This window comes from Orbicella faveolata, unplaced genomic scaffold, assembly GCF_042242905.1.
Source record: "Orbicella faveolata isolate gen_17 unplaced genomic scaffold, um_ofav_v1 contig_35, whole genome shotgun sequence".
NCBI classification, from domain to species: Eukaryota; Metazoa; Cnidaria; class Anthozoa; order Scleractinia; family Merulinidae; genus Orbicella; species Orbicella faveolata.
Window position 1 is genome coordinate 23,093,757 of NW_028301564.1, and position 24,036 is coordinate 23,117,792.

The window sequence follows — 24,036 nt, forward strand, 5'->3', positions numbered from 1 at the left end:
CTCTGTGTATGCTGTGAACGTTTTGTAACTCCTTGTAGAGATCAAGTTTGTTGCTTAATTTTGGAGTTCGCTATATTTATACACACTTGTCCTAAACTTGCCACGAAAGTGTAACAGTCTTCGTTGCCGTATGAGTTACAGTGTAAGAAGTAGAGAGAAGGTTAGAGGACAAGTCAGAGTGGTATGTACATACAAGAGTGAACCTTTGTCGTGATCGTAGATGGCTGTCATAGTATTGTTTTGATCTACCGGTACAGGCTCAAAAAGGTCGATCATTTATTACTCGATCGATTACAGCAGGTCTTTCCTTACCTCGTGCTCTGTCTCGCTGGACATTTCCAACAGCATGTTACTGAACAGTGTGAGCAGTGTATACCTTCCTATGCAATTTAAGGACACCAACATTTTACGCAAAACTTTATTGGCGTTCTTCCGTTCACCTCTCATATTAAAATAAAACCTTTAAGTTTATTTCAACATAGTTTATAGAAAGGTTCTCTAAAGAAGATCGACTTTTTATTGCAGATACACAACGTGAGCCCATTTGCCCCATTCATTCATTTTTTTCGGCATGGATTTCGATCGCGTTATTCCTCAAGACATCTCACCACAGCTCGACGACGATTCGGTGAAATACGAAGCTGGAAGCAAGCATGGAATAAAAGCACTCATGGTGATGGATGATCTGAGAAAACGCCAGCAGTTATGCGATGTCACGATCTGTGTGGGCAGCAAGAAACTCCATGTGCATCGCGTAGTTTTGGCCTCCTTCAGTTCGTACTTTCTCGCCATGTTTACGGGCGGTATGGCGGAAAGCCATGAAGAAAGCGTAACTTTGAAAGATGTCGACTGCAAAGCGGTTGAACTGCTCATTGATTTTGCCTACACCGGAAAGCTCGATATAACGATTGATACGGTACAGTCGCTGCTGTATGCTTCGTCGTTGTTCCAACTGACCGCAATTCAGAAAGAGTGCTCAAATTTTCTGCGTCGTCAACTTCATCCTTCGAACTGTCTTGGGATCCGCTCGATCGCGGACGCGCATTCCTGCACAGGCCTGTTCGAAGCCTCGGAGAAGTACATCCACGAACATTTTAACGATGTGGTACAGAATGAAGAGTTTCTTCTTCTGCCTCGAGATGACCTGGCCCTGTTACTGACCAGTGAAGAGCTCAATGTCGATTCTGAAGAGGACGTGTATAATGCGTTAATTGCGTGGGCGAGACAAAATGTCGAAGAGAGACAAACATTTTTGGCTGAACTTCTTGGGAAAATTCGCCTGCCTTCCTTGTCTCCTCATTTTTTGGTAGATCAAGTTGAAAAAGAAGAACTTATTCGTCAAGACATTGCGTGTAGGAATCTGTTGGACGAGGCAAAGAACTTCCACATGCTACCAGCTCGACGAAGTAAACTTGGTGGTCAAAAATCTCGACCAAGAAGGTCCACATTTGGAAGTCTATACAGCATTTGTGGCATGGATTCAACAGGTCATGCATTAAGATCTGTTGAGAGATACGACTTTCACAGTGGGAAAGTAAAGGATGTCTGTCCAATCAACACTCCACGCAGTGGCGTGGGTGTGGCTGTTCTTGATGGCAAGATTTATGCAGTGGGTGGACACGATGGATCAACATATCTAAATAGGTTAGAACAGAGCTATTTGTGTTTTTCAGCTCAGGAGAGCAGAAGTAACTCTCCTCTCTCTAAGTTTACTATGTACAGAGCTAAGTACTTCCAAGTACCCTACAGGTAGTACCTTCCAAGTTGAATTGGGGGTCGTGGGGAGGACAAGGGGGTAGGTGTGGGGTATTCTGCTGTTTTCTCAGCACTTTTACTGCAAACTAAATGACATAAATTGTGACCAAACTCTAAATTTAAGGTCTGTGACATGAGATGATTACATCGTGATCGTGGTATTGGAGTTATGAGATCTTGATCAGCTCTGTCAAGCATGAAACCATCAAACGACACTCCTGACATAGCTGATCAGGAACTCATTATCATTTCCCCAAGCTTCACATTTGCCATAAGAGAAATATGTTTGAAGTCTGTGAAAGCTTTGGTCGTTGTTGATGGAGTCACTGGATTGAATATTGTTGGGGGTATTAAGTTGTCACATGTTGTTTCAAATCTACAGCGTGGAATGCTATGATACCAGTACAAAGCAGTGGAAGTATGTTGCGTCCATGAGTCATCCACGTCGTTATGTTGCTGCTGCTGTCCTGAATGGTTTGCTGTACGCCATCGGTGGCTATGATGGCTTTTCAGTCCTGGACTCAGTTGAGGTGTATGATCCCAGACTGGATCAATGGAAACGAGTGGCCAACATGTCCAATGCACGCAGGCATGTTGCGGTTGGTGTTTTGGATAAAAAGGATGCAGGGGATGATACTTCTGGCCCAGGTACTGATTTAATTAAAATCTCCAGTCAGACCATGTTGTAGTGTACGTTAGTTCGTGAGAATTTGAGACAGTTATCCAAACCCTCCACTGCATGTCAGGGTTGTATAACTTTCAAGAGTTCTCCCAACCTCCCATGTCTTTAGATGAGGCTATGTAAACCCAGCAAAAGTACTCTGTTGCATTTATAAAATATTTAACTCAAAATTACATGGGAATCTAAAATGTCACAATCGTGTTTACACACTCTCATCTAAACACACCTGTCATGAACCAATGAGAGCATGTGCAGTATCTCAGTTATTTTATATTTTAGGCTACCTGTATGCTGTGGGTGGTCATGACGGAATAACTTACTTAAAGACAGTGGAGAAGTACGACCCAGAGACAAATGCTTGGACTTCTGTTGCATCCATGGGGGCACGGAGAGGTGGTGTGGGCGTAGCTACCCTTGGAGGATGCTTGTATGCCACAGGAGGCTATGATGGAACATCTAACCTCAATACATCAGGTAACCCAGCACACTTGAGCGGTCATGGGTGGCTTTGATACAAAAAATTGTATGTGATGTTCTTGATGTGTAACTACACATAGTGAGGAAATAAACTCAGCCAGTGTTCTGACAAGATAAGCCACAACTGCTACATGATTTGACAAATTAACAAAAAACTTGTCTACTCCTAACCCCCAACTGAAGGTGACACTCATATCTGTTGACTCCTTGCAGTTCCTTATTGAAGCCCCGTCTAACCTTAAACCCTTCCATTAATTGTACAACTTAGAGTCTCCTTGTAGAAGATGCAGATCACTGCACTGCTTATTTACATGTACCAACATGACTGTAATTAGTACAATAAAAGAATGCAGAGTTGTAAAAAAGAATGAGTAGAAATTAGATACAGTTGAGGTGTTGTGGATGGCACCATATACATGTATGTACAACACAATCTTATGCAGTGCAATACAGTGCAATATAGAAAGAAATGTGTTTCCCAGCTTTTTCTGTAGAGGCACACTGTGACCATTACGTCACATAACGTTTAGTCTCGAAACCGGTGGAAACCAGTCAGAAGACTACATGTTGTCAAAGCTAAGTTGTTTACTCCTTGCTCATGTTGGAGTGTTGTGTTCCGTGAACATGCACTGAACTACATACTGGCCTGTCTACATTTCCAAGGGGGGCGAGGGGCGACTTAGTTACACAGTACAATATTCTAACGGATTGTCTCGAATTGGTTAAAATATAGCAGCTATCTCGTTTTTGTTTGTTTGTTTTAGAACGCTATTACCCAGATGAAGACAGATGGGCTTTTGTTGCCCCAATGAGCGTGTGTCGCAGTGGACATGGTGTGGGAGTTGTGAATGGGTGTCTGTATGCACTGGGTGGGCATGACGGTGTGTCATACCGAAACAAGGTGGAATACTTTGACCCACAAGTTGGTGAATGGACAACTGTTGGCCCCATGGGAATGTGCAAAGCTGTGGCTGGTGTGGCTGTTATAAAGGAACATTAAATCTTAATCTTTATAGGTTTATGCACAACATTCCTTATGGAGTCAAAGCAGCTGAACTGTGGGAATGAACAGAGCTTGTTAATGTTTTGGTCAGTTCAGTGAGAGTGCCAAGGAAGGCACAGTGAATGACTAGCTGCTTCCCCAAAGAGGGTTAAGGCTATCATTCCATTTATTTATCTATATATACCACATGTTCACCAGATGGAACAAAGAATTTATTTGTGAAGTGGGCATTTCATTTAAGCTAACCTTACACGGTTGCCCATTCGGGGCCTCGATGCCTCCCCATCCAAAGAAAACAAAAATAAAGGGGGTTAGTCTATCATGCCTTGCATGTTATTAGCCACGTCTTTGTCAGATGGAAAGAGAAATTTAATTATGAAGTGGTCAACCACACCCATCAGGTACTTGAACTCCCCCCCCCCCCCCCCCCACCCAACCCTGTCAAAAGAAAAAATTCTGGGTTTATCTATCATGCCATGCATGTATTTATTTGCCATCTCTTTGTCAGATGGAAAGAGCAATAATATTTAATTATGAAGTGGTCAACCACACCAGTTAGGTACTTCAACCCCCGCCACCCTGTCAAAAGAAAAAATCTGCAGGGTTAACCTATCATGCCATGCATGTATTTATATGAAGGGCTTTTGTCATACGACTAGGACAATATTGTTTACGGATTGTAAAATCTTGTTTTGAAATTGTGTCCAATTGCCAACATACAGAATAAAAAAAAAACAACACAATGGGTGAGAAAAACATGGGTTCTCAAAGGCCAAAACTTGAAAGTATGAAGATAAACTGAATTTTCAACATGGGTAGGAGAGAGAGTGGCTCTTACCAAACACACACTGTGAGGTTGAGTATGGATCATTTCCGGATAACTACAAATATAATAACGGTGAAATAATTATTTGGGCATGTCAAAATATTTAATGGTGGAAATAAAACTAAAGAAGAATGCTTCAACTCGTTTGTTTTGTTTCGTTGTAACAATCATAATTCAGTAGAAGCCCTACAATAACACCAGCCTTGTCACTTAATAACACAAATCTGTGTTTTATAATACACTTGCCCCATGTCAACTTCTTCTTAGCGCTAACATGAGCGATGAAGTCACGAGAACTACCAAAACCGGAAAGCGGACTTTGAGAAGGTCTATTTAGAAGGTCTACTTTGTAACTTTATAGCTTGCTCTAAGTTGTCCAATTATGAAAATTAAACGAGGAAATAGAAGGGCTCTTGGCCTTTTACCATTTATTTTCGGGGGAGCCTGGAACAAGCTGAATTTCATTGGTTCAGACAGGGAAAAAGTTGCAAGTTCTTACTATTATTTTTTTTATTTTACATCAATTCCTAGCATGGAACTCCAGGATTCATTTCCTAATAAACAGAAAGGTTGACCACTATACAAAATACAACGCAAAGTTAATCTAAAAACTACTATCATTAAAAACTAAAAGTGAAATACTTTTCATTAATTGTTTTTTTGCCTGTTTGGCTTCTCTGTACCATAACTAAATACTTAGGAATCGATTTCTTACAAAAAGTGGCTCTACAACATTTTTTCAAACGTTAATCTGCCTCGGCTTGAAACTGTGAACTCACCGAGCTCAACTGTTTTTCTTTTCTTAATTGTGCCTTATAATAATTGATCTGACTATCTTTAACAGAACGAAGGGATTATATTTACAAAAGAGAAATTATAATTATTTCAACTGAGTTTCATAAAAATGATTTTCATTTAAAACAAAAAGTACTGCTTTCCCTGTCCATTTGGTTCCGCGCTTGAAAAATTAAAAGGATGCATTTACAAATCCACTGCAGGCTTTTGGTAAAACCTGATAAATTGCTGATAAGATATTTTACCACCAAGAAAGTTAGTTGGACGAGAGAATTGGCGCCTGCCAAAGGAACTTGTAGGTTTAGCGGAAACAAACTTGGCGCCAATCTCTTGTAAGAAAAAAATGAGAATTCAATATCATTGCCAAGAATTTCTGGACGGGGTTATGTTAAAACCTCTTCCAAATTGCTCGCTGGCCTTACGAGCATGCCGTCACTGTAGCCTGGTGCGTTTCACACGGCCGAAGACTGGGCCCACTGCTGTGATTGGTTGCTGTTGACTGACATGGCGTCTGGGGTAGTGGGTACTTCCACTGACGTACGAGCCATGATTTCTCGTTCCAGTTCCTCGCACTTGTGACGGAGCTGCAGAGATAGTCAAAGAGTGAAAGTTAATTGCATTGCGGTGCACAGTCCAAACTGAATCAATCTCTCTTTACCTGCTCGCAAAGGAGTTGTAAGTCACGACTTCTTTGTTCTTCTGACTCCTGAGAAAGAACAACGAACAACTTCGTCAATTCTCGCGCTTGGTAAATGACACTCGGAAGCAAGAAAACAAAAGAACATTAGCAGTCAACTGATCGATAAAAATTGTTTAAGCAATCTCTTACCTGGGGTTGCATGGTCGGATTCCAACGAATGTAATAACGAGTCCATAAGTCGAGTCTTCTCATACTAGCCACCGGAAACAGCACCTGACGATTACAAGGACAAAAACAGGCATCAAAAGTTGCAAAAGCTTTCAGATTTAATTAACCATATTGTCTTTCCTTAAGGTCATTCCCCAGTGTTGCATTGCGCATCCCTACTGTGCATAATTTCACGCGTGATTAGCGCACGCATTAAAAAATGGCGGCTTTTTCTTTACAGCTGGACCTCGCCATAGAGGAAAATCATCATTTTCTCGCAAACGAGTATGGTGACCTATCATTTTTTTCTGCTGTTTTGAATTGAGTAATAAATTTCTCTGTGTAAGAAAAATATGGACCAGTTCTCAGTGTAGAACAAAACGCAATCGTCGGACACGTGAATTTAGCAAGCAATCGTGACTACAATCATGGTGCTATTATAAGGATTTATATGGGTATAAACAAGGTGCTTTTGCTCCTAAACAAACATAGGGACCCCTCATTTTTATTTCAAAATTTAAGTTCCTATAATATAAACAATCGATAGGCAAATTTACACAAAAATCTCAGTGCAGGTTCTATTTCAGCGGAATGACCTTAAGCACAGAAATCTGTACGCGGCAGAACTACAGAGAATATTAATTGTTATGAAAATATATTGATATGGGGATTTCATCAACATTTTAAACAGGAGGGCAACTGGTTTTCGCAGGAGGGCAAAACCTTTTGAACTGAACTTCTCTATTAGAAAACTTTCCACTGGATGGTCAAACCAGGTGGGCAAAATTGTCCTTACAGACGGTCAATTTGACCATTGCCCGGCCCTTAATGAAACCTCTGTTGGTAGTTTCCTTGTTTTAAGTTCATGAAATAAGACGAAGGAAAAGGAACAGATGACTAGACGACAAGAGAATGGCAAATTGTGGTAACAGACAAAGATAATATACTGGTGCACTTACATGTTGGTGAAGATGTGGAGCATACAGAGGGTTCTTGAATTCCAAGATCTGTTATGTTGAAACAAATCAGAAAGAGATTAATAAGCAGTACATGTACAAGTGAACAGTCGAAAATCTAACAATTTTGTTCACAAGCCAGTAAAGACCCAGTATCATGAAGCAGCTTGTAGAAGACCACTATTTTCTCAACTTGGCCCAACAACAAACCGGCTGTGCGAAAATAGTACCTTACACAACATGAAGAAATCCAAAGGAAAGTAGGCCACGTTTGAACTAATGTATCCACCAAAAATATCAATGAAAATTTACAAGTTATGGCCATAAAACATAAAACATGTCCACAGACCACTCAGGAAAATATTTAGGTGTAACAAGGCCAGGGTGACAAGTTGCAATAATTTATGACTTTGCGGGACAAAGATTTTCACAAGTATTCCCCATGCCACACGCAGCAAACGGTGGCTGCGAATTGGCCCCGCGACGTGTTGAAGCGACGTGTTTTGGAAGCAACACACACGGAGCAGCTTGTCGCAAAGACCTGTCACCTGGTGTGCGTCGACCTTAACCATTTCGCGGTGCCGGAGCAAAGAAGGAAAACAAAAGGAAAAAAAACTTACACGAGTGTTGATGTACGACCACAGAGAAACTGTCTTGGATTTTACATCCTATAGAGAAACAGACGTGAAGAGTATTACCAGAAAACTAACTTCATGCGATAACTTTATTAAGGTGACTCAAAACAGTTTCCGGCACTTAAATTTTGATGGGTCTTTATAATCACTCTTCAACACTTGACGCTACAATCATGGTACCAAAAAACTGCCCAATCATTGGTGAACACGTTGTTATCATTTTCTTGACGCAATAGGTTACCATAGCAACAGCATCACCCTTAATTACAGCTATAGGGATTTATAATTCAAAAGCGGTACGGTGAAATTTTTTTATATTATCCAATTTTGATAAGCATGATAAGACGCAACTTTTGGCAAAGTTTAAAAAAATTATGTACATAGGGTGCAGAGCCACCTTAAAGTTTGCATCAAGTGATAAAGAGTGGTTACAATGACCCATCAAAATCTAACTGCTGGAAACTGTTTTGAGCAACCTTAAGTGAGGATCACATTAGAATTAGTACACTGAACATGTACGTCGTAAAATTACTTCCTACCTCTTTCATTCTCTGTGACTCTGAATTGTACAAGAAAGTACCAAATAAACAGCTGAAAAGAAAAAAAAATAACATTTTACAAATTGAATCTGCGCAAATTCCTTTTCGACGAGCATGCCTCAAGTCCATCGATCAATACATATTTCCTGTCAAACACAAGACATTGCCGAGTCAAAGTTAACATTAAATTTTATTAACATGTCGATAAGCAGCAAATCTCCCTGTTAACTATGATTATTGATAATCTCTTCAAAACATGCACCTAACTGGGAAAAAGTCCGTCTTAAGCTAAACCTTTGACTTAACCTCGTTTGATTCAAAATCATTACATGTAATGGTGGAAATAAAGTAGAATTTCAGCAAAATACTCTTATCATACCTTGTAAGATGGTCCAGCACGGTTATCAAGAATTGTTCATTGAACTCAAAAGCGCAAGGGAACTGTTGGATTAAATGAGAGATCAGGTCAGGGCCCATATAATTATTTTCAACATTCAAGTGAACACAGTTCACAAGGGATGGAAATCACCAAATGAATAGGATCAGATTGTTCAAAGCCCGCTTAAACTAACTTAGGATTAGCAGTGAATTTTGATTAAGTTTTGTACTTTTTTCGGTGAGGTTTTTTTTTTTTAACTTTTAACTGGATGATTTCCAGTCCGTACTGCGCACTCTCGAGGGTTTGTTTGCGTTCTTTGTTTTGTTTCATGTAAGACATCACGAAATGTAAACATTTCCCAACTACTTACAAGAAGTAAATTCAAAGTTTCAAAACAACCGCCATTGTGGATGCGAAGTGGTCGAAGTTTTTTGCTTCGTTCTTTCTCACATCACTTGATGAAACAACTTCGCAGCTGTAAAAATCAAGGAAGCTGCTGAAAAAAGAATTTGAAAGGCCTCAAAGATAAGATATGTGGTTTGTAAGGAATAACATCGATTCGCATTCCATCGAGTGAGATTTATAATGTTTATAAACATTAGGGTACTGAGACTGCGCAGTACGGACTGGAAATCATCTTTAATCCTGGGTTTGCGTTAACCGGTTTTCGAACAACCCGGCTCACAAGTACACAAACCTGCTTGGTAACCTGCCACACACAGTCTATGAACTGCAGGAACACAGGAGACCGCTGGTCATCAGCATGATTCTTGTCTCCATGACCGTAACGCTACACAAAGAAAGCACAGTTATCAATAGATAACAGACCCGGACGGGCAAATCAGCGCTGTTGACGCAAATCTTGGCTGGCTCCATGAGACTTAGCAACGGTGCTTAGAACCTTCTCTGACGAAAAGCGCAGAGGAGGAAAATTAGATCCTCTGTAGCAAATTTCTCACAGACGAAGTTTCAATTGAAACAGATACTTATTCCTCTCAACTGAATCCCAAGTAAGGCAAATGATTCGTACTCGATGTTCTCGGATTGTAAGGGCAAAGACTCACCACAGAGACGTACAAAGATCGGAAACACTAGTACTTTAATTACACCATCTTGCCTTTTTTTTTACTGAAAGCCATACATTTTGTTTTTGGGGCAAAAAGCAATGAGTTTCTCAAGTTTCCATAGGCTCGATTAGCAGCCTGTGCACCTTCCCTGAACACTCTTTAGTGCTTTGTTTACTTTACTTTACCTGTTGAAACTTGTGTCCAAAACTTGTCCATTCCTTTTCGATGAGAACCTGTGAAGAAAATCAGAACAGAAACAACAAATCTAAGGACTTGTCCCAAGAAAATAATGAGCAACGAAAATTTAAGTATACCTCAAATCCTTCAATTGTTCGGTAATAAGGATCCAGTAGAAGCATGGCAAGAGCGGTGAGCTGAGCAGGAAAAAAAAGAAAACACGGTCGTTAGAAACCAGAGAGGAACTTACATTGAAACGCATGACTTCTAGCAACTTTTTGCAATTATTGGTTTTTCAAACTTCTTCGCAAAAAGTTAATGGAAAATATGACGTCTTTTTGGACTTAGATATCTGAAAACAACAAAGAATGGTAGGGCAAGGGACGCGCTCGATTTCCGACGCTCTCTCGAGTCCGGTCTACATTCCTCCCCGAGAAGAGACGGCCCTTCGAGTGAGGAGCGCGGGCTCCTTTCCCGAACAGCGGCTGGTAATCGAGCCTAGGCAAGGGGGTTGGTCTGACCTGTGATGTCCTGTCCCAGCCGTCACTACAATGTACCACTACTGACATACGACATCTGTCCACAGCATCAGCTATTTTCACCGCACCGGCAAGAATGACCTGAAAATATTACCAATCAATCAATCCATCTATCTATCAGTCACACATTGAGTCAGTCAGTCAATCAATGAATCTGTCAGTCAGTCTACGTCTGTCTTCATCTGTCTGTGTGTCATTTAATCAATCGGCCAATCAGCTCAACAGTCAGCCTGTTTGTCTGTCTGTCAGTCTTTCGGTCTGTCGGCCTGTTGGTCGGTCTGTCAGTCAGTAAAACAGCTTGTTTGTCTGTTGGTCTGTCTGTCTGTTTGTCTGTCTGTCAGGCAGGCAGTCAGTCAGTTAGTTTAACCATTCATCACTTCTAACGTTACTATCATAGCAGTCTACCTTAATATGCTCCAACCAATGTGTTCCTTCCAGGTTTGTGAGCCAGTGAACATCGTCAATTGTTGGAAAACAGATGTCTTTCAGTTTACGCAAGCTAAACAAAATAATAAAAAAATAACATTTATTACATCTCTTGAGAATACAAGTCAGGAAACAACTTAAAATAATGTATTTTCATCTTTTCTGATAGTTATCTGAATCCATTGTTTTTGTCTGGCCATGCATGGCCCTGTTGTTTAAACAACGTTTTTAAAATCTTTTCCAAGATAAGCGTGAATTTTGCCTTCACGTAAACTTGTATTTTCCAATGAAGTTTTTTCTTCAAATTTTTAATCCTCCAGTTTTGACGTTGAATAATCCCGTCATCCACAGATCAGTTTCCCCAGTGGTGTAAGCAGCCCTTCAGAATTCATATGAAAGAAAGAAATCCATAAAGCAAAGTCAACGAAAATCTTTTTCGTGTTAACTGAAATAGCCTACGAGCGTCTACTTTCTCCGTTCCGGATTTCAGTACAACCTGCGTTGCGTTGCGTTGCGTTGCGTTTTTATGCCAAACATTTTCAGAATTTTTGGCATAACGGAGAGCACCTAGAGTGTCTTGTCCAGGAAAACTCAATCAACTTACCATTAAGCTAGCTGCCACAGGGAACTGTTAACGAAAACAACGCACCTTTCTCTCATGACATGAATATTTGCAATGTCCAAGAAAACAAGTTCAGTGTTCTGATAATTTTCCTGCACCTCATAACCTCCTCCTTTTGCCTGAAAAGGTAAAAAAATGTCAAAACATTTTCAAGTCGTTCTTATTTATTATCCTACTTCTTAGATGTGATGATGTATCACTATCATAGCAAAATACCCTTACAACTCAAATTATATTTACATGTATGGGTATTACAAATACAAATGTTTTGTAATACCCGAGACCTGTATATTGCACAGCATAAAGTTCAACTTCAAACTACGGAATAGATCTATATGTATCTTATCAAGGGTAAAGCAGAAGTAAAATAAAATCATTCAGCTAAGCATGCGAGAAGGCTCTCTTGTTTAAATTTTGCATGTGCAGCCTGCACATCGTAGCGGCTACGATTTAGATGGCAAGAGCACCTGGGGAGAGATAATCACGACTGCTAGCGAAGAAACCCAAATAGGCCAGCCTGCTCGTTGGCTATTTTCAACTGTACAAACCTGATTTGCTAGAGCATTGATCTTAGGTCTTGCATCCATTATTATTAGCTTGTGACCTCTCGCATTGGCATCCAGAATCGCCTAAATACAGGGGAAAACACAGAACCGATCTGAATTAAGAAGAAGGATGCATTTTTTTCCTGACATTTTGAGTGGTTTTCTTACAGTTATGCAAAAACATAGAGTCACTTCTTGTCAATCAACAAACACAATGAAAGCAAAAACGTGTAACGAGTACCGAATTCAGAGAAATATACAAAGGCATAGCCACAAAATGTTATCCGCACACACTGGACATAGCTATGAAAACAATGAGTTGGCTCAATAACATGCCCAGCCAGATTTTCTGGCCCTCACTCCTCCAAAGTTACCCCAAGGCTTTGTTTAGTGTGAAATTTTAGCCAGATTTAAGTTCTCCTTCAGCCAGTGAAATTCGCTGGAAAGCCAGTCCTAAGTGACATTGCATATTGCAGTGCGCTTATAATGTGTGCATATGCACATGAACACTCTACAACTTCCCGATCAAAAATTAGACTAGTTTAATTTTTCTTGAGAGGGGAATTCTGACAAAAAAAAAATTCATATTTGAACTGTTTTCCAAACTAGAGAGATCCTTTACCTGAAAGTATTTTTCATCATCTTTATTCCTGGTCTTCCCAACCAGTCCAGCATTAGGTTGGCTGGCTCGAGTAATGGAAGCAGAGTTCTTTGGGTGCAACCAAGAAAGCACCTAACAGACAAATCAAAGAACAGTCTACCAACTCTCCAAATACGATGATTACTATTTACAGTGCAACCCCACCTTAAGGCCACCCCTTTATCACCGCCACTTTAAACTGGCCCAAAAAAAGGTCAGTCACTTATTTGCTTTATTTAAAATCCCCCCTTAATACGGTCACCCCGTTAATACAGCTAGATTTTTGTGGCCCATTGGTGACCAGATTAACGGTTTTCCACTGTATTTATTACAAGCAATCCCAGGATTAGGGATATTAGCTTCTGAATTTACTGTAAGTTGTGCTCACACCATTGGGTAAATGAAATATAGTTTAAGGTCTACAACTGACATTTTTCTAGTCAGAGTTAATTTGGTGCCAAAACACTTCAGTCTAGAATATCTTTAAAAGCATTTTAAAGTTTGAAAACTGTTTGCTAGGTTCGGTTGGGTTCCATGGCATAAAAAGCCAAGATATAATTTAAAATTTCTCTCTTCCAAAGTGAAATCAGTGTAGGCGACTGGGCATACCAAAAGACCATTATGTTAATTTTCAGCCCTGTATACAGTACATGTAAAACAAATGACTCACTGGAATTCTTTCTCTGCTTCTAAAGGTGGCTACTTTCTTCAAATCCTCATCAGTAACACTGACTGGCACTGCTAACTGAAATCAAATGAAACATAACACACCCATGATTTGACACATCTTTGCACAACTGACAGACCTGTATGTAATAAGAACTACTAATTTTATAACCTAGCATCACATTAAATGAAGTTACAAATTTCACATGTTGTTCACAAAAGGATGATGCTGTTGAATGAATCCATTTAAGAGTTAATTCAGTCACTAACTTTGTTCAGGAGGGCAAAATACATTTGGTATCTTTGAGTTTCAGTTGTATAGGTATTATATTCACAAATTCTGGTCATAACAAAAATTACAGTCATCCACTGCAATAATAAATTATTTGCTTATTATGAAATAGAAGTGATTATGATTACTACACCTCCGTGCCAAGGGACTGTTTTCTGAGTCAAGTTAATTTTTCACTGAGTTCTCAGCAAAGGAATAGAGCTTGCATGACACGACATACTCAGTAAGTAATGGAGATTACTTCAAATCGTGAATGAATCATTTTGTTGCCACTACCAATGATCTTGTATGAGTTCTGTCTACAAAATATCTCCTCTATGAAACAAGTACCAGTAATAAATTTAATATATTAGGAAGTTCATGAACTTTTTTTTCTTTTATAAATATATATATTTTTATTTGGTTTTTGCCATTAAAAAGACATAATTACAACTCAGTACAAAAATAAAATAACAATACAGTGCAGAAACGAAAAAAAATTCTACAAAAACTACATTGCACTTGAAAACCAACCCCTCCCCCCCCCCCCCCCAAAAAAAAGAGGAAAAAAATTAAAAAGCTACATTTAAACATTCATTTACTGCACTGCGTTAAAGTAAAAGTTAGGTACCTAGGGTCAAGGTTACAACATTCAAGATACAAAACTTGATTTTTGGTGTCGTTGTTGTTGTGTATCGGTGTGACTACTATGAATGAAACACAAATAAAAACAGCTCAAAAACAAAGAAAAAAAGTTACGTGTACATAAATATGTAAAGCATCAAGACAGCCAAGACAGAAAGTTATCCCACTTTTTGTAATGATTTAGTAAAATTCCCTTCTCTTTTGCAATATATAATTCTAATTTATAGGTTGCTTTTAACTTAGCTTTGAAGACTAAAAGTGATGGGATAACTTAAGAAAGCTTGCACTTATAAATAAAATATTTAGCAAGCAAAAGAATATGATTCACTAAAAGAAATTCTTTGTCAAGGTCAAATTTCCCAAAAAGATTATCCAACAGTGAAGCATTAAGTACAATATTGGCATCCACTGCAATCCAAGATAACAGTTCTTTCCAAAAGAAACTTGATGACTCACAAAAATACAATAAATGCTCCAGGGATTCCTCCTCTGCATTTCAAAAGGCACATAAAGGGGATTCTACCATTTTCAACTGGTGAAGTTTTTCAATAGAGAAAATAATCAGGTTTAAAATTTTATATTGGAATTTTCTTAGTTTGGTGTCTAACGTAGTTTCAAAAGCTAAAGAATACAACTTTTTCCAGTCAATGGTAAGATCAGGGTAATTGCTCAAAATTTTGGCTTTTGCAGTGGCAGGAGTTTGCTTCAAAGAGCGAAATTCGTTGTAGACCAACTTAGATGTAACATTAGCGAGGTCGCTCATTTTACCCGTAATTATTAATTCAAAACAAGTTTGATCCCTAGGAGAGGGAGCACAATATGGGTTTGTTTTTATTATAGAACGCCATTCGTTTGCGATAGCATCAAAAACACCCATTAGGGCAAAGGAGTAACAAGGGGAAAAAGAGGAATTCAGAATTTTGTCACTTTTGAGAAAAGCATCCTCCTTAGAAAACAGGTCGCCAACCTTAAGAATTCCTAGATTATAGAAAACCGACTGAAAAATGGATTTCCCCTCACTTAAAGTATACTTATTGTTCCAGATAATTTGATTCATTATCCCCTACCCCTGATAATTTGATTCATTAACCCTTCATAAGATGACGAGCCGTAATTTGTTATAGAAGACCAGGCTTGCAAACACTCTCTGTAAAGTTCATGAACTATGATGACTCACCAGACCAGGGTAGGTTTCACATAAGTCATATTTTTCATTGATTCTTGTGATCTGCCAGCATTCATTGGGGACATGCTGGAAGTTACAAATTAAACGTTTAGAAAATTAGTACATAAAAGGGATTCAGTGAGCACAAGAAGTACTTGAAACAAACTATTTTTAATTATTCAATGTACGTGTATGCTACATGACTAATGTTTATTTGAATTACCTGTCTTTGAAATTCTTTCTCTGGATCGTAAATATCCCATCCATTGACATCGAATCGTTCCTTGTAGGAAAATGCAAAGAAGGGCTGCAAAAAGGACACTTCTTGTCATTGATGGCAAACAAAATATTCACTGAGAACTTATTAAAATGTTGTGGTTATACAGTTGCTTCAATTCGGTGTTTTCCTTCGTTTTATGTATATTATATTAAATTATATCACCATATAACAGAGGAAAGGAAAAAGCCAAATTTTACCAAGGCTTAAATTAACCCCCGACATAAATGTGTCGTAGCAACATCATAATTTACACAATAATTCTTATTTAGCACTGAAGTTGTACAAGGGAAAGAACATAAAAGTGATAGTTTTGGGCCGGGGGAGCAGGGGAGGTAAAATGTGCCGACATCTTTTGAGGTCAGAGACACTGAAACATGTTGAAATCAAATCAGACTTAAAATGTTCCTTTGGTTGTAGGGTGCTTTTAGGGCACACAATGGCATTAAAAATTAACCTAAAAAAATTAATTTGTGATTTTTTCCTTACCCTTCCAATCGCAGCAGGAAACGCATAAAGCTAGAACAGATGCAAATGAAAATTAAAAAATAAAACAGTGATACACATTGTTTAAGAAATGTATAGCTTGTCAAGGATATAAAGTATAGAGTTTAATGGCAAAATTTTTCTTGTACTAGATCAATTAAAGACAAAATGAAAACTGAATATTCACCATGATTAATTATTTTGGTTGGTAATACATGTAAGACAAATAATTAACTAAGCAAAGTTTATTTTAAAGCAATGTTGAAAAGGTAAATATTTAATAGTTGACATAATGTACCAATTCTTCATCAGATCTGAGCAAATTACAGATGGGGAGAATCTAACATTGTGAGTTCCCTAATCATTTCATTACAGGGGTTTCATTAAGTCTTCAGCAGGAAGGCAACTGGTTTTCACAGGCAAACCAGGCAGGCAAATCCCGTGTTCTGTCCTTAACAAAACCCATAATTCATGCAAGGAAAAAATGCATCCCCCAAGGTCACCATCATTGTAATTCTGTACTGCCCTGATGAAGGGAAGATTGCTGTCAATTCAAGTCTTGATCATTTACTTATTTTGTTAATGATATTTTATTTAACATTTACTGGAATTTTCTCTTTCTTGATGTAATAAATAATAACTAGTACAATTCCTTTACTTCAATATAAAGATCAAGATTGGAAGAATTTGATAAATACCATAAGCTTGTCATACACTAATCGTCTGGAGTGATTCTCTACTTTGTGTGCAAAACGTAAATTTCTCATATCCTGAAAATATAAATGAAAGCAAAATTAATTACAGTTGATAAGCTCAACATGGCAATAGAACTACATTTACACTCTTCATAGAAAATTGGAGTTCTAATGCTGTTCATGGTTTTCTTCAATACATGTATGAGTGTTTCTTTGATTTGATACCAGTTGCACTCAGAAACAGCTCCTGGAAAGTAATACGATTTATTTGCAATACAGGGTTTCAAAATAAAAAATAAACTAGCTCTATTTGCATTATTACAAACCCCACCTTAAGTGGTTGTAACAATGAGTAATGCTCATTATTTACCTTGCAATATAATTCCAGGCCATATGCATTTTCTCCTCTGCTAGTGGTTCCACCAATCTTCTCTACACGATAAATGGTACCTAGTGGTACTTCTACTGTGAATGGTGGGTCCTAGTGAACAATCGTAAGTAATGGTAATCAAGTTAACTAGTTCTCTTCGTCGTTAAGGACAAGCAACAATCACAATGGAAGACAGGAGTCATGGGTTTGACCCAAATCTCAATCAAGTTGTGTACATAACTGCGATGATCATTCATGTCATAATCATTATTCATCATTACAATGTCTTAACAATAATAACTGTGCTAGATGGTGCCAGAAATAATATTGATAGGCAAAATAATGAAATTCATTTGATCTCATCCTAATATCACTTCAGCAGTAATTTCACTTTTACATTGTGAGTTACAATACAAGGTACAGTGTAAAAATCAATTCTATTTACATTCTGGATTTATATTAATAATTATAATTTATTAATAAAATGAAATTTTCCAGTTTTGTGAATGATTATTCTAGAAATCTAAGATAGAATAAAAAATAATTATTCGTTGTTTATTTTAGATATAATTAAACTGTTACAATGATATACATTCTAGCATGAACCTGTGTGCAAAGAGAGTCATGTCTGATAGCCCTGGGTTAGCGAATTTTAGTAGTCTGGCCACTGGATTGTGCCTTTCACTTACTGGAGGAGCAAGAACATTTTTGAGAAAATTCACACTACAGCGGTACTGTAAGAGTTGAAGTTTTTGGGGCTGGTGAAAATGAATTTCAGGTTAATAAATCATAGTTACAGCCTGCAAATACAGTTGTTTTGTATTGCATGCAGGCTGAACTGTCACAGTTTTTGAATGGTTGTGTTTGCATGTTATGGATTGCGAACTACTTGAAGTAAATGTCATGACTAACAGCTGATTCATATTGTAGAGTTTCTCTAAATAACAAGTTTATGGCTTACATCGTCCGCTTTAAAGTGAAGTCTGTAGTTTGTGAGTTGAAGTAGACCACATATGGCACCAGTAAATGGGCAGAGATAAGTAACATCTTTGGCTGGAGAAGGAAATTGTCAAAACAGTTATTGACTGTTTCACATAATATAATATATTATGTATCTATAACCACTGAAGAATACTGTGTGTACCATTGCCACTCGACAAAGTTTTTAATCAATTCTTACTACTTTTTAGCATCCTTTTGGCAACTTTATGATGGCCGGAAAAGACATTAAACTGTCTTGATGCAAATATCAGGCTTGAAAACTCGGCCCCTTACAGTTCTGACTTACATTTCCTTTGACCATTTGAAATGAGAGCCATTGAAAGGTGTCAAAAAGAAGTTAAAAATGTTGTAAAAAGCAGCTGGTTGCCATCAAAAAGCACCATCTACTCAGTACTAGATCATCTTGGCCAGTTGTAACTCTGCTAGTCATTTACCTGATTCTTATTAGAAAAAGATGGAGAAATCAACCACCTACTCCATCAATAAAGCTGACAGCATCAAGACTTAGGTACAATCCCAGATCTTCACTGTAAACGACAGTACAAATGTACATTATAATGTTATGCTGGTGCCTCTACTGACAGTAACTTACCACTTGCTTGGATTTTCTCTCCATCAAGCAGTTTTAAGTCACCTTGAGAGCTGGAGTCACCCTAAAATAATATCACACCTCAACCATCAATACACCAATTAACATAGAGTCAATTTCAGATGAGGCTGTAAATAATCTACTATGTGAGATAGTCATCTCAAGTCTACCTACTGGTGCATAAGTACTGAAATATGCTGCTGATATACACTGTACCTAAACGTGTTCAAACTGCTCTTAAAATTCAATCATGCAATACTGAATGGGGAAAGGGGATAGGCAGAGCTTACTGCACCTCTCAATAACATGTGAATTGTGCTAAATCAACCTTGTCTTGTTTGGCTGCCATCAGTCATCTTATATACAGCTTACCTCTTAGTTTAGGTCATGTCTGTGGGTAGAATTTTATTCATTTTGTTTATTTTTTTTTTTCTCAAGGTTCGTTGGTTGTTGTCACAATAAATATTTTGATTGTGAGCAGCCCAAAATGTAATTGTTAGTTAGGTTTTAAACTTCAGACTTTGTGTGTACAATGTAATTGAAAGGTACAGTAATCATCTTAACCCATTCCACGGTATATATAAATTAACAATATTTAAGTACTCACTTATATATATCTCAGCTTACTCAACTTACTCTATCTCCTGGGTAACCGTCTTGATCATAGGAACCATTATTAGGTGAATGTGACCTGTGCTGAGCAGAACTTCCTTCAGATGCTTTACCATGCGAGACTCCTTTCATTTGAGTATTGTCCATTACAGAAATAACCTTTGGAACTCGTTGTCACCCCTCTTTCTTTCTCACTGTTAAAAACATCAGTTACAGTTATATAGGTCATTTCCTTGTTGCTTTTGGCTCTGCTTCAAATCAGTTCTTAATAGGAAACAGTAGCAAACCATTCATATAAGAATGACAGCCTATCTGGATGCTCATTTTCATTGAATGGGACTCATTTTCAGGCACAAAGTTTTGTGATAGGGACTCACTTAATAACAAAGGAAATGGACAACTTGAAAATAACCTATCACAACATTAGTTACATACATAAAAACTTTCGAACAATTATACAGACAGACAAGTTCACTTTGGGTCAGTCATCTCCCTTACATGTATCAGAATGCTTTATAGAATGAGGCATAACAAGCACAATCAAATAAGATGTAGCACAATAGTTTAAAGGGGCTCAGTCACAGTATTTTGAGTTATTTTGGCCACATATAAAATTACCTTTAAGAGTGCCTGCCTGTAAAAATCAGACAAATTCTTAATTTCGCGGCAAGGGTCGAAAATTCCATTTCGCTCATATTTTCATGGTAGATAGGCTAGGGCATGACAAAAACTACTGGATAGTTTTTTGGGGAAAATATCCTTTTATTTCAAAGAAATATGCAAATTACCAAATTCCGTTAAAATCGTCATTTGACGCACCATTTTATTAAGCAAGTCTGAGAGCCTCGCATGCAAAACTACATCATTCTTCTGTCTTTAAAACACTCAAATATTTTTGTGCAATGTTTAAATGTGCACTGGGTTGATTTTAGGGAAAGTTGCGTTGTCGTTTTGGGTGCAAAATAATTAAATTTCGAAGACATGTATTTCATTCACTTAAAAGTACTTCGTGAATATAATTAATTTTCACCATGTGCGAAACCTTCAAATGGATCAAGCTTCTGGTGGTTGAATTGCAGAAGGATGGTCTACAGATTCCTGTAAAAATTTCTTTGGGCAAATGATTGTGAGCGACGCGAGAGCTTTTCAAAGTACGTCAAAAATGCAAACATTTGGCCATCCGTCGTCAAATTTCAATTTACGGGTTAGACGTATATTTTAGCATGCGCCACATTACTTGACCTATGTTAAGTTGAAATAGACACAGAGCTGATAATTTCGAAATGTTCTAACCTCATTTGCTGTAAAAGGCAGGTCCAAAGCCGATTTGACGTGTTTCTCTCACCATTCGTCACACATAAAGCAGAAGTTTGCTTTCGTTTACATAACGTCCGATGTACATCGCCAACTGTCAACTTATTTAACGGTCGAATACCATGAATCTGTGACCCTCTTTCGACACATATGATCACCACTGCATCTAAGTCAAAAACGGCTAAGTCATTTGTAGATAGTTACTTGCTTTGCACAACACCACACTATTACGTTTGATCATCATGGTTTGATGGCTTGAATCCTTGCTTGAAGCGGTTCCTTGTTCGTCACGTACACCAACCTCTATTTAAGCAGCTAGCCCCATTAAGCGGTCACCACCCATTTCCCCGAGGATAGCCCACTGTATTACATGTATAAACCAAAAATAATTGCATAGCGCAAAAAGACCTAGGTATGAGTTTAGCATTACAGTATTACGCAGGGCATGTAGGTAGCGGTGGTCGAGTAAAATATAACAACAGGGGCAATGGTAAACTATTCATTCTTTTCATTTCTTAATTCAATCTCTTCCTACTCAACACGACTGTGTGCTACCAGTGATTCCAAGCCTTACAGAGCCTTACGTATTAGGATTGAAATTGTCCTACCCCTACCCCGTAAAATGGGATGACAGCATTGCGTGACGAACAAGGAACCACTTCAAGCAAGGACTCAAGCCATCAAACCATGATGATCAAACATAATAGTTTGGTGTAGTGCAAAGCAAGCAACTATCTACAAATGACTCAGCCATTTTTGACTTAGATGCAGTGGTGATCATATGTGTCGAAAGAGGGTCACAGATTCATGGTATTCAACCGTTAAATAAGTTGACAGTTGGCGATGTACATCGGACGTTATGTAAATGAAAGCAAACTTCTGCTTTATGTGCGACAAATGGTGAGAGAAACACGTCAAATCGGCTTTGGACCTGCCTTTTACAGCAAATGACGTTAGAACATTTTGAAATTATCAGCTGTGTCTATTTCAACTTAACATAGGTCAAGTCATGTGGCGCATGCTAAAATATACATCTAACCCGTAAATTGAAATTTGACGACGGATGGCCAAATGTTTGCATTTTTGACGTACTTTGAAAAGCTCTCGCGTCGCTCACAATCATTTGCCCAAAGAAATTTTTACAGGAATCTGTAGACCATCCTTCTGCAATTCAACCACCAGAAGCTTGATCCATTTGAAGGTTTCGCACATGGTGAAAATTAATTATATTCACGAAGTACTTTTAAGTGAATGAAATACATGTCTTCGAAATTTAATTATTTTGCACCCAAAACGACAACGCAACTTTCCCTAAAATCAACCCAGTGCACATTTAAACATTGCACAAAAATATTTGAGTGTTTTAAAGACGGAAGAATGATGTAGTTTTGCATGCGAGGCTCTCAAACTTGCTTAATAAAATGGTGCGTCAAATGACAATTTTAACGGAATTTGGTAATTTGCATATTTCTTTGAAATAAAAGGATATTTAGCCAAAAAAACTATCCAGTAGTTTTTGTCATGCCCTAGCCTATCTACCATGAAAAATGAGCGAAATCGAATTTTCGACCCTTGCCGAGTTATTTTCCATTTTTATGGACAGGGACTCTTAAATGGTGAGAAACCTGAAAATAACAGTTTAATAAGATAGAAAAACACCAAAGAGATAATGATAAACCATAAAGGAACAAGGATGGCTAAGGATGGGGAAGATTGACACGGATTACAAACGACGAATTTGAAAAATTGAGGCTAAACTTTTCAATATGTGCAAACCGTGACTGAGCTCCTTTAAGGTGATTCCTCAGCAATAAAAGTTATCGAACAATTTTTTTGAAACTTTCCCTGAATGTTTCCTATCAAGCACTGTTTTGAAAAATACAATAAAAAGGATAGGTAACCATGCTCGCTTAAGAGATACAATGGGCCAATTTTACTCCATTTATGCCTAAACACGCGTGATATTTCACCAGTTCATGTTACATTTTGCCGTAGCTGGAAGCAAAGATTATTAAAGCAATACTTGAAAAAAATCTGGATAGATAGAAAGTCAAGGGCACTTGGAACAATGTAATATATAATTTATGGAAAAATCACACAATTCTAAGCACCATTTACTCAAAGCATTCCTCAAGTAGTTGTTACTTTTGTGTTTTTGAAGTCATAATTTGCATCCTTGAATATGGTTTTGTGCACTCTTTTAGCTATATCTTTTTTTCCTTCCGAGTAATTTTTTTCTTTATTTTTTAACTTGAAGCATAATTTTTACATCAAAATTATGCAATAAAAAATATAGGCCACCATGCCTGTTTAGAAGAAAACGAGTGTTTATTTTGCTGTTGAGCTAAGCTTGAGGGAAATCTTTTGCCTTGTCTATGTGCACGTGTTCGTGTGCAGATGGTAAAGACTCGAAAATTATGCACAGTGGGGATGCACAATACAATACTGAGGAATAACCTTGAGCGAACTTTTAGAATGTACCCATTGATTCTCTGCACCCATGCAACAGTAGCACCGCTGATTTTGAATTTTCCAAGTATTTTCAAATACAAGTCTCTACGCTTAAATAAAGGCAATTAACATAGCAACTCTCCTGGAGGCCAACTATTTCTTGGTCTAGACGTGCATTGAGAAAGCAATTCTTAAAGGGAAATGACCGAATGTCACTCCCTAAGTCTTCATGCAGAGATTTAAAATTACACGCTTTATATCAACATTAAACTAAAAAGCGAACACTCACTACGCAAAAGATCAATTCAAAATGGCAGATACCACTACAAAATAAGTAGAATCCTTGTTAGATTTCTTACCATTGGCTGAATATTGTGCTTGGAAAAATCAAGAGTTTCCTCGGCCATATTGGATTTGGGGTCAGCCAAGCCTCGCTATGGAATGTTAGATCCAGAGAGTCTGGGTACGAATGACATCAGAGAAGTATTCTCAAAAGTTTTCCGTTCAAGCGAAAACAGAATAAAACAAAATTCTGATTTATAAATCCTTAGTAAGTAATAAAAAGACGTTCAAATATTCATCT

The 24,036-nt window shown here is 37.9% G+C and overlaps 2 protein-coding genes across 2 annotated transcripts; one reads left to right on the forward strand and one right to left on the reverse strand.

Annotated features, from left to right (window-relative positions):
• The first annotated feature begins 5 nt into the window (after positions 1-5).
• Positions 6-4,883, forward strand: LOC110065351 (kelch-like protein 20). Its single transcript, XM_020772484.2, has 5 exons — positions 6-181; positions 526-1,644; positions 2,138-2,403; positions 2,717-2,911; positions 3,679-4,883. Exons 2-5 carry the CDS (start codon positions 572-574, stop codon positions 3,912-3,914), a joined length of 1,770 nt encoding a protein of 589 aa, XP_020628143.1. The 5' UTR covers positions 6-181; positions 526-571; the 3' UTR covers positions 3,915-4,883.
• A 352-nt stretch (positions 4,884-5,235) lies between these two features.
• On the reverse strand, positions 5,236-23,913 carry LOC110065350 (phosphatidylinositol-3,5-bisphosphate 3-phosphatase MTMR2-like). The gene is made up of 25 exons (XM_020772483.2): positions 23,813-23,913; positions 19,713-19,882; positions 19,080-19,140; positions 18,447-18,538; positions 17,486-17,596; positions 17,119-17,190; positions 16,424-16,453; positions 15,881-15,964; positions 15,670-15,744; positions 13,581-13,655; positions 12,893-13,003; positions 12,274-12,354; positions 11,753-11,844; positions 11,083-11,176; positions 10,660-10,758; positions 10,276-10,335; positions 10,147-10,194; positions 9,592-9,684; positions 8,895-8,956; positions 8,516-8,567; positions 7,962-8,009; positions 7,345-7,392; positions 6,368-6,451; positions 6,197-6,244; positions 5,236-6,122 (listed from the first exon to the last, which is right to left on the reverse strand). The coding sequence occupies exons 2-25, from the start codon at positions 19,833-19,835 to the stop codon at positions 5,991-5,993; spliced, it is 1,875 nt and encodes a 624-aa protein (XP_020628142.1). The 5' UTR covers positions 19,836-19,882; positions 23,813-23,913; the 3' UTR covers positions 5,236-5,990.
• Between the last annotated feature and the right edge of the window lie 123 nt (positions 23,914-24,036).